General features: G+C 24.3%; 1 protein-coding gene across 1 annotated transcript; it reads right to left on the bottom strand.

The window, feature by feature from the left end:
* Window positions 1-3,727: 3,727 nt before the first annotated feature.
* On the bottom strand, window positions 3,728-4,915 carry LOC107845114. The gene has a single exon (XM_016689373.2). It carries the CDS (start codon window positions 4,856-4,858, stop codon window positions 3,944-3,946), a length of 915 nt encoding a protein of 304 aa, XP_016544859.2. The 5' UTR covers window positions 4,859-4,915; the 3' UTR covers window positions 3,728-3,943.
* Window positions 4,916-12,107: the final 7,192 nt, after the last annotated feature.

Below are 12,107 nucleotides of genomic sequence, written 5' to 3'. Positions count from 1 at the left end.
GAGTTTAAATAAGTCAAAGTATAAGTTTAACTTTTTCTAAACTGTATTTTTTTGTTTTGAGCAGAGGCGGAGTCAGGATTTCAACTGAGGGGTTCAATATTCAAAGAAAACTCAGTCGAAGAGGGTTCAACACCTACTATAACCACATAAAAAAATAATTTTAATCATATATAAATAGTATATTTTTTCGTCGAAGAGGGTTCGGCCGAACCTCCTAAAGAAGGCTAGCTCCGCCTCTGATTTTGAGTGAGGTTCTATCAGAAATTGTCTCTCCAATCTCTACACCTGTGACTCTGAGATAGAGCTACTAATTGCGTAGACTCTATCATCCCAATTCTCACTTTGTAAAAATATGTTAAATATATTAGTGTCATATCAATTTTAACACTTTTATCCAATACTAGGTTTATTTATTTCCTACACTTAGTCTTATTAATTACTTTAATCATACTCTTATTTTGATGGACAAATTAGGATTTAAAAAAACAAACATAAATTTTGAAAAGGAAAGGGAGATAACGTGTTGGACCCTTCATGAATTGGTATTATTTAAATAATTTCATCCTAAATGACAATGAAAACGCCCATGACTTGAAATTTGAGTCAATTATTTATATAATAATGTTTTGTTTCCATCTTCTAATCAGGAGTCGACTTACTGTTTTTTTTTTAAAATCAATAACTCAGTAAGTTTAATTTAATTATTTTTTATATTAAAAATTCACTAAATATCTTTTAAAAACTATATATATATTTAGGATTTTCATTTGGTAGAATGTCTACTTATTGAATTAATTTGAATGCCTACTTATTGAATTAATTTGACTTTCTCCGGATAATATTACAACCTTCAAGTATAATCCTAAGAGGGTGATACTTTCACCATATATAGAGAGAGAGAGAGAGAGAGAGATTTGAGTTTAATAACAAATAGACAGTCTAATCAACGTTTGATTTTCATATATCCCTTGTTCCCCCACCCCATTACCATAAGTACCAACAGATGGTGACATTTATTTTGTCTTTATTTTTCTTTTTGTGATCTGTAATCTTCTATTTATTGTTAAATGTTTATTTCCATAATATGTTTTTTCCTTTTGCATCCTCATTCAAATAATATTTTTTTTTTCCCTTTTGCAACCTCATCCAATGTTTTATTTTGTTTTATATTACCACTTTGCCCTATAAATTTTCTGATTAAACATAGAAGTATATGTATATTTTTTTGATAAAAACATATAAGTATATATGCTATAGTTTAAGGAATTATTACTTTTTGATACTAGTACTTTAAATTGAATTCGATAATTTTTATCCATGCTCTTATAATATATGTATGTTTTAGGTGACAACAACACATTCAACGTATTTCAACAAAGGGGTCTTGAAAGGATAAAGTGTACACATTATACACATTATATCAAAGATGTGGTAGAGAAGTTGTTTCAAATAAATTCTCGTTTTAAGATAAAAAACACTCTAAAAATATAATAAAAATACAATAAACAACAGAGAGTACCACAACAATACATAGTAACACACCCTAACAAAGACGATACAACTATAAAATAATACTACGTTTCATCAATCTACCTCAAACCAACTTATTGTTACAAAAGAGTAAAAACAAGAAAATGCAAACATAGCACTATAGTGTATGTTTCAAGAGACTTAGTAGATATTTATAAAAAAATATTTGATAACAAATTCACTTAATTTTATATAAAAAAAAAAAATCGTTATAAATAATTCATATAACATTGAATTTTATATTTATTTTTTGTGCATAATTGAGTTTAATTGTTTATTTGCAAAAAATATCAGACCAACGTGGAAGCAGCGCCTGTGTAGCATATTCATGTGATGAGGCTCAGTTATGTCTTCCACGTGTACGATTTTTTGGCTCCCATTACTTCAAACCTCTTCCCCCTATTTGCATGTTTTTTGAATTTATAGAAAATAACATTTTTATCTTCAAATTAAAGTGTAAAATTTATGTTTTTAAAATTTTAATTTTTGTGAGATTAAATTTAATGTGTTGTGGTGGTTGTCATAATATCTTTTTTTCGGTCATTAGCTTACTATTACTTTCTTATCGTTAGTCTTACTTATCACATTTAGACTTGACATATTTATTAAAAAAAATAATTAATAATATAGCTATTTTATCATTATATTTTTATTAAATGATGTTTATATTTTATCTTAAAATTAAATTAAAGAAAAATAATTAATATTAAGGATAAAATAGAATTTAAAAAAGAAATTTTCTTTTTTGATATGTCAAAAATAATAAGTAAAAGTAGAAATTAAATTAAGAAACTAATGATAAGTAAAAACGAACAGAGAAGGTATTACTTTGAACATTTAATTATAATTTATAGCTAAAATAATTAATGTTAAAGATAAAATAAAAAAATATTTTTTTTGACATGTCAAAATAAAAATTTAATTAAAAAATTAGTGAATTAAAATCAATTGGATATTACTTTGGACATTTAACTATAATTATATTTTATATTTATAGTGTTGAAAACTGGTACACCGTCAAAAGTATACAGTAGTTAAATCCTTTTCACCACTTGGATCTACATGCAACAAATATCAATATATATATATGTGTGTCACAATATTCAAAGTTGTCTAACTCCAAAGAAAATTAAAATTTAAATTGTAATACTTCCTTCAATTAAAAACGAATGACTTACTGTAACTTAACACAAAATTTAAAAAAATAAATAAAATTTTTAAATTTTGTGATCTTAAATTAAATTTATATTAAATACATCAAAATACTGTTTAATTTTGTAGTCTTAAACATGTCATGTGAAAAGTTGAAATTAAAATATTATCAAAAAAGAAAAAAAATTATTTTTTTTAAATGAATTAAAAAATAAAGTATGTCATTTTTTTAAAACGGAGGGAGTAGCATAAGCTCGAATTTTAATAGCTTATGGCATTGTTTCTTTGGATGCTATTGCTATCTATATATTTCTATATTAATATTAATTAAGTGAAAATTCATAGTACTATATAATGAAGTTAAACTAATGAATCTTTTGGTTTGCCAAGTAAGAAAAATATAGATTCTCTGTTACGTACGGATAATTTTATTAAATATGTAAAATGTGTAGTATGTCAGTATATTGAACATGCTAAATATTGGAGTACTTCAAAAATCAATCAATATTATACCAGTCTTTCCAAATTTTAAGAGTTGCTTGATTTGTTCTTTTCTTTTCATTGTTTAAAAGAGTATATGTAAACACGAAGCAATAACAGTTAACTAAAACAGCGCGATCACTTTAATTATATTAATTTAATACGTGCATAACTCTATATAACTATCATAATAGGCTTTGTGGTGCCTTCCTTCTTACTAGTAGTATTAATACTATTTTCGTAATTTCTTGATTTTAATTTCAGCTTTTAATAGTTTTTTGCATTTCGAGTTTTACATGATTTCGTTATTATTACTTTTCTTGTTCCGTAAACTCTCAGTTTTTCATTATTTTAGTTATTGTTGCTATCACAACCCTACATTCCATTTATAAGCAGTTTGAACTATTTAATTTTATTTAAATTGAGATTTTATTAGAAATACTTTTTTTAATTTCTATGGGTAATTAAAATAAAATTTCTACATATACTATCTTTTTCAGATTTTATTTGAAAAATTACACTACGTATATCGTTATACTAGTTGTACTTACGTAACATTCAGGTATTTATGGATAATACTACCTACTTTGTTCAAGAAAAATTTACATTATAATTCTCACATAACTAATTAAACCAACAAAAATTGAAAACAAAAAAATATATTGGTTTAAGAACAATAAAAAAAAGTAAAAATATCGTAAATTTTACTGCCACGTCGGATTAACAACCTTTCAAAGTCAATTTTACCGCGCTAATTGACTTGGAAATTCAATTTCTTCCATTAGTGGACCCCCACCACTTTCCGATCTGAACCCAACTCCGACAACACTGTATCTATCTCCTCGGCGGCCCATGATTCCGATCTCCGGCCCGATGTGAACCGCATCATCCCTCCTAAACCGGTTGGACCGGTTCCCGGTTCATCACTCACCGCAATTCTCAAGGCATTGCTCTTTCTACGCTGAACCGGTTCATCACACAAGGCATTACTCTTTCTATGCTGAACCGGTTCTTCTTCAGGTACGAAATCATGCATTTTCTCTGTACTAGCCATTACCGGTTTGATGTTCCTTCGACTGAATCCCAACAATGAAAGTACACGTGAATAAATTCTGATTTTCCTTTTAACCGGCGGCGCTTTACTGCTCTTTGATCTCTGTAATGTAGATATCTCACATTTCGTTGAACCCGGTTCACATGATGCTGATCCTTTACGACCTTTCTTCGATCTCACTCTTCCCATACATGAAACCTTTGGCGATACTGGTTCCGGTTCAGCAACCGCTTTCAACGCCGATTCAGACCGTTTCGTCGGAAAAAAACGTATATTCACTGGTTTACATGTTTTTCTCTTCGGATCAACGGAGCTACTGCTTTTCGGTAATCCGAAAAAAGTAGTTTTTGTTTTTAAAGTCAATGGTACTCGTTGCGAGCTCGAATTCAAATTCGAAGATACATTCATTGAATGTGAACTGTTACCTTTACCAGACTCTTTACGTTCCAGAAATGCGTTACGATCAAACCAATCGAGTTCGGCTTCTTTTGACAAGCAGAATGATTCCGGTGGGAAGTCCGGTGGAAGCTCTTCTGGTGGGACGCCGGCGCCGGCTATTGCTAGGGTTTCGCATACGATTTTCCGGTCGTTATTTCCGAGGGAGTTAGTAGAATTTAGTGATTCGGAATCAAGCTGAGTCATAATTGAAAGAGAGAGAGATGGGGAGTAGACGAGTAGTAGAGTTGATAGAAAATTGTGAGTAGAATATCTCTTTAAAAAGAACTCATATATAACTTTTTAAATAACAAGGGTTTAGTTTGGTAGATGATTAGAATTAGAAAAAAATATCATAAACATACAACTTAATTTATTATATTTATATAAATTTTTATTCTTATATTATAAATTTTTAATCAATTATATATTTTTGTTGGATGTATTGAAAGTTAGTAATGCATCTTCGACAGATTCAAAATCGAAAAAAATATATCAAGAGTTAATTGTATATCTTTACAAAGAAAAAAAATGTATCTTCATTTTATATATCGAGAGCTAATTATATATCTTGACAAGTCCAAAATAAGGATTTCAGTAATTATATAAAATATCGAAAAAAATTAATAATTAAGCATCAAACTATCGGAATTTATGTTGTTTGTCCTTAGAATTATGCATGTATTAATTATACGAGTATTAAGTATACGGGTATTAGTAATGTGGATATAACTTATGGAGATTTAGTAGCCGTTTGGCCATGAAAATTAAAATTTTTCGGAGTTGGAGTTGAAGTTGGAGTTGAAATTGGAGTTAGAATTGTATTTGATCATGTCTTTTTTGAAGAAAAAAAATTGACTTTTGAAAAACTTTTTAAAATATGATTTTATACCTTAACTTTTACAAACTATCAAAATCATCCGACTAAAATTTACCTACTAATGGAGAAAAACACAATTAGCAACTATTATAAAAATAATTACATATACATGGTCATATTTAATGAATTTCAATTATGACATATATAATATTTAAATTAATAACTGTTTTCTCATATTTAAAAATTTTAAATATGAATATTATATTAACAGATCATTGCTTCCTGCTTTTTAGATAACAAATATTATCTTTCAAACAAATTTATTTTTTTTAGGAATTTATTTAATTTATTTCCTTCATTTTCCGTTCCTAAAAAATAGGAAATGATGAGTTGTTATTAAATTTTAGGGTGCCGCTAATTTATTTCTTTAATTTTTTTATACATGAAAGATTTTACTGTGTGTAAATAAATTATTTATATGTAAAACATGTTTTGCATATTTATGGTATATTATATCATATACCATAAATATATAAATATGCTTAGTATGTTTCTTTATACTTTGTATTTTTATATATGTTTGTATATGGTATATACATGGTATAAATTTCATATATAACATACTTTGTATATTTATATTATAAATATGCTTAGTATGTTTCTTAATACTTTGTATATTTATATATGTGCGTATATGGTATATACATAGTATAAACTTTATATATAACATACTTTGTATATTTATATTATAAATATAATAATTTATATATTTATGGGTATAAATATAATACTTTATATATTTATGGGTATAAATATAAATTAGCAGTAAAATAATGTCTTAAATAAGGGAAAAAATTAAATAAGATATAAAAATAATGATGAGAGAGAAAAAGAGATATATATTAATTAAGATAGCATTAAGTTTAAAATTATAATTATCTTATTCTTTAAAACTGCTATATATGTAATATTGAAAAAGTAATGTTATAAGGAGAGTTTTATGTAAAAATTTAAAAGATTGGGGTTATATATAATAATAATAAAAGTTAGAATTGGAGTTGAAAAATTGTGAAAACAACAAAAACATGTTTTCCCTTTTCAGAAAAAATTTCCGGAATTGTTTTTCGAATTTTCATGGCCAAACACCATAATTTCCAACTCCGAAAAAATTTTCCGGAAAATAGAGAAAAAATTTCATGGCCAAACGGGGCCTTAGTAGCCGTTTGGCCATGAAAACTAAATTTTTTTGGAGTTGGAGTTGAAATTGGAGTTGGAGTTATGTTTAGCCATATCTTTTTTTATTATTTGTTTTACTTTTGAAAAAACTTTTTTAAATATGATTTTGTACCCTAACTTTTACAAACTATCAAAATCACCCAACTAAAATTTACCCACTAATGGTAAAAGAACACAATTAGCCACTATTATAAAAATAATTACATATACATGACCATATTTAATGAATTTCAATTATGACATATATAATATTTACATTAATTGTTGTTTTCTCATATTTAAAAATTTTAAATATGGATGTTATATTAACAAATCACTGTTTCTTACTTTTTAGGTAACAAATATTATCTTTCAAACAAATTTATTTTTTTAGAAATTTATTTAATTTATTTTCTTCATTTTTCGTTCCTAAAAAATAGGAAATGATGAGTTGTTATTAAATTTTAGGGTGCCGCGAATTTATTTCTTTAATTTTCTTATACATGATAGATTTTACTGTGTGTAAATAAATTATTTCTATGTAAAACATGTTTTGCATATTTATGGTATATTATATCATATACCATAAATATATAAATAAGCTTAGTATGTTTCTTTATATTTTGTATTTTAATATATGTGTGTATATGGTATATACATGGTATAAACTTCATATATAACATACTTTGTATATTTATATTATAAATATGCTTAGTATGTTTCTTAATACTTTGTATATTTATATATGTGTGTATATGGTATATACATGGTATAAACTTTATATATAACATACTTTGTATATTTATATTATAAATATAATACTTTATATATTTATGGGTATAAATATAATACTTTATATATTTATGGGTATAATATAAATTAGCAGTAAAATAATATTTTAAATAAGGGAAAAAATTAAATAATAGATAAAAATAATGATGAGAGAGAAAAAGAGATATATATTAATTAGGATAGCATTAAGTTTGAAATTATAATTATCTTATTCTTTAAAACTGCTATATATGTAATATTGAAAAAGTAATTATATGAGGAGAGTTTTATGTAAAAATTTAAAAGATTGGGGTCATATGTAATAATAATAAAAGTTAGAATTGGAGTTGAAAAATTGTGAAAACAACAAAAACCCTTTTTCCCTTTTCAGATTTTTTTTTTCGAATTTTCATGGTGAAACACCACAATTTCCAACTCTAAATTTTTTTTTGAAAAAAAAAAATAAATTCATGGCCAAACGGGTCCTTAGTTGTTTCATCATTTACGTTGCTTCATCTTTTACGCTGCATAAGATAATGCATTAATTTTCTTGGAACTTATACATATATTTATTACGTGGGTATCTAAATTACAAATCAGACATCGTATTAATATTAGACATGAATAACTATTTTCTAACTAGCTATCAAACGTCGTACAATTTATACAAAAATTAATTCATGAATAAATTACATCTTTATTAGCTATGAAATGACCTCCAATATTATATTATTCTTAAAATATTTATATATAATCTAAGGTATAATGGAAGGTGGGAAGAACATAATTAGTATGAAATAATATTCGTGGAACTTGTTTTTGTACTTTTTAGAAGAAAAATAAAAACCGAATACACCCTTATTAGTATACTAGAGGTGCATGACCTGTGTCAGCACGGGTCCAACACTATAAACATCTTTTAGCACCAATATTCGATATTGATAAGATGCAAACATAAATGTACATTGATTTAAAATGATAATTTTTTAAATAATAACTATTTAACGATACTCGCTAAGGAGTAAAGTTTTATAAGATAATTTTTTTCACATGATAAAAAAGTGTGATGTGTCGTGTAGTCGGGTTATTTTAATTGTTTGATGGTAAGATTGAGACCTGTTACAAAATATAAAAAAGTTGTAGAACTAATATTCATAAGTTATTTCATATAAAAACCTAAACAAAAGATACTTCAATTAACAACAAAGTCTTGAATCATCTTCTCAAAGATGATTATGGTTGAAGCAGCTGCAACAAATATGTCATAAACGCATATTTTTTTTGTTTTAATTAAATACTATTAATTTTTTAATATATAAATGACTTATAATAATTAATTAGGGGTGATATAGTTAAATCACGGAGTAACTCTTGAAGCAGCCATGTCGAAACCAATGTTTTAATTAAATATTATGAATTTTTCAATACATAAATGACTTATAATAATTAATTAGGAGTGTTACAGTAAAATCACAGTTGAAGGAGGTCAACTTAATTTAATATATCAAGAGTTAATTTATCATTTTATGTCTATTTTATTTTTTAAAAAATATGATTAAATTTTTATCACTTAGATGACTCATAATAACTAATTATAAGCGATATTTAGCAAAATAATGGTTGAAGCAGCTGAAACAGACATGTCATCTATTTTTTAATTAAATATTATTAATTTTTTAATACATAAATGACTTATAATGATTAATTAGGGATAATATAGTAAAATCACTGTTAAAGCAGTTGAAACAAACGTCAAAAATATCTATTTTTAATTAAATATTATTAATTCTACTATATAAATGACATATAATAATTAATTAGGAGTAATATAGTAAAAATATTATTATTTCTAATATATAAATAACTAATAATAATTAATTTAGGGTAATATAGTAAATCACGGAGCAATTAGGAATAATATAGGTAGACATGTCATCTATTTTTTTAATTAAATATTATTAATTTTTTAATACATAAATAAATTATAATAATCAATTAGGAATGATATAGTAAAATCACGGTTAAAGCAAATGAAACAAAAGTCATAAATATCTATTTTTTAATTAAATATTATTAATTCTAATATATAAATGACTTATAATAATTAATTAGGAGTAATATAATAAAAAAATATTATTAATTCTAATATATAAATGACTTATGATAATTAATTAGGGGTAATATAATAAATCACTGAGCAATTAGGTTAATATAGTAAATGATGAAGCAACTGATTTTTTTAATTAAATATTATTAATCTTTAATACATAAATGAAATATAATAATTAATTAGGGATGATATAGTAAAATTACGGTTATAGCAGCTGAAACAAACGTCATAAATATCTATTTTTTAATTTAAATATTATTAATTATAATATATAAATAACTTATAATAATTAATTAGGGATAATATAATAAATCACGGAGCAACTAGGGGTAATATAGGCAGAGATGTCATCCATTTTTTTAATTAAATATTATTAATCTTTAATACATAAATGAATTATAATAATTAATTAGGGATGATATAGTAAAATTACGATTATAGCAGCTGAAACAAACGTCATAAATATGTATTTTTTAATTTAAATATTATTAATTATAATATATAAATGACTTATAATAATTAATTAGGGATAATATAATAAATCACAAAGCAATTAGGGGTAATATAGGCAGAGATGTCATCCATTTTTTTAATTAAATATTATTATTTTTTTAATATATAAATAATTTATAATAATTAATCAGGGATAATATAGTAAAATCACGGTTAAAGAGGTTGAAACAAACGTCATAAATATATATTTTTTAATTAAATATTATTAATTTTAATATATAAATAACTTATAATAATTAATTAGGGATGATATAGTAAAATTACGACTAAAGCAGCTGAAATAAACGTTATAAATATCTTTTTTAATTAAATATTAATTCTAATATATAAATGACTTATAATAATTAATTAGGGGTAATATAAAAAATCACGGAGAAATTAGGAGTAATATAGGCAGACATGTCATCTATTTTTTAAATTAAATATTATTAATTTTTTAATACATAAATAACTTATAATAACTAATTAGGGATGATATAGTAAAATCACGGTTAAAGCAGCTGAAACAAACGTCATAAATATCTATATTTTTAATTAAATATTATTAATTCTAATATATAAATGATTATATAATTAATCAGGAGTAATATAATAAAAAATATTATTAATTATAATATATAAATGAATTATAATAATTAATTAGGGGTAATATAGTAAATCACAGAATAATTAGGGGTAGTATAATAATTGATGAAGCACTGGTCGAAACCAATGCTTCTATTATATTGAAAAATTAGTTTTGAACATAATAGACAATTAAATAAATAAAAAAATTGCTTTCAATATGTAGTTATAGTTAATTAATATAAATTAATAGAATATATTAAATATTTAGACCATTATAATGAAACAATAAAATTATTATATATTGGGACATGATAATAATTAAGTGAAAGTAATTAAATTTTTTGGTAATTAGATGAGGTGGTTGTCTTCTATATAATAGAAATAATTTTGGAACATATCCACTTTGAAATGTTACTCATCAATTACAAATGTAGAATTCCAACTTCGCTACTACTCTACTATACATGTGTTGAAATTACAGTTTCACTTGATGTAGAAACTTAAATTTGAAAACCAGTAAATGTGTGTAAGATATTTATGGTGTAAGATACTCCATCTGTTCTATTTACTTGTCATATTTTTAAATTACACTCTTTAAAAAAGATATTAATTAAAAGATAATTTGATTAAATTATAATTATTTATTACTCATTTTCAATTAATGTTTCTCTTTTTGCACTATATGAGTATCTCTCCCTATTTATTACTAACGGTAAAAAGGAAAACAAAGAACTAATTATGATTTGATTTGATGAAATGATAAGTATTAAAAACTATCTATCTTTTACTATGGACGATAACTAATTAGGAATGGAGGATTTCATTACTTGTTCACTTTTCTATTTTGAGATGTCCAACAATATTTATCTAGTTTATAAAATCAATGGATAATTTACCTATTTCTATCGATTTTACTCTTAACATTAAATATGATTCATTATTTAATGTATTTTTCAAAGTATTAAATTTATTATATTCAAATAATAATATGATAGAATTACCCTATCATTTACTGCTTCTTAGTTTTTATGTTAATAAAAAAATGAACAAATAAAAATAAATGGTTAAATAGTAATTTGGTGTGTGGAGGGTGGGCTGGGTGGGTGGGGGAAGTAGCTAGGCTAGGGAAGATAATTTTGATAATTTTGTTAATTTTGACAACAAAAATTTAATGTGACATCTGACTATAATGTTGTTACACTTAGAAGTTACAGGTTTCCATTAACCATTTGGGTTTAAATGATATATCTTCCTTTATTTCAAAATACTAATTTAGGTGTCTGCGTCTTGTGCGTACCTCACTTTAATGAGTTTAAATATTATATTAAATAGAATATTTGTTTAAATAATAAAGACGAATATAATAATTAAATTTAATATCTTTTGAGTATGTAAACAATAACAAAATAATACGATAATAGAGATATCAAAATAATACAACTAAACCTAACCTTTACATT

The sequence above is a fragment of the Capsicum annuum genome, chromosome 10 (genome assembly GCF_002878395.1).
Source record: "Capsicum annuum cultivar UCD-10X-F1 chromosome 10, UCD10Xv1.1, whole genome shotgun sequence".
Classification (NCBI taxonomy): domain Eukaryota; kingdom Viridiplantae; phylum Streptophyta; class Magnoliopsida; order Solanales; family Solanaceae; genus Capsicum; species Capsicum annuum.
The sequence above is the reverse complement of the archived record's forward strand: the minus strand, read 5'-3'. Positions and strand labels throughout refer to the sequence as shown.

Coding starts and splice junctions, on each gene's coding strand:
- LOC107845114 (XM_016689373.2), bottom strand. CDS start 4,858: ATGACTCAGCTTGATTCCGAATCACTAAATTCTACTAACTCCCTCGGA.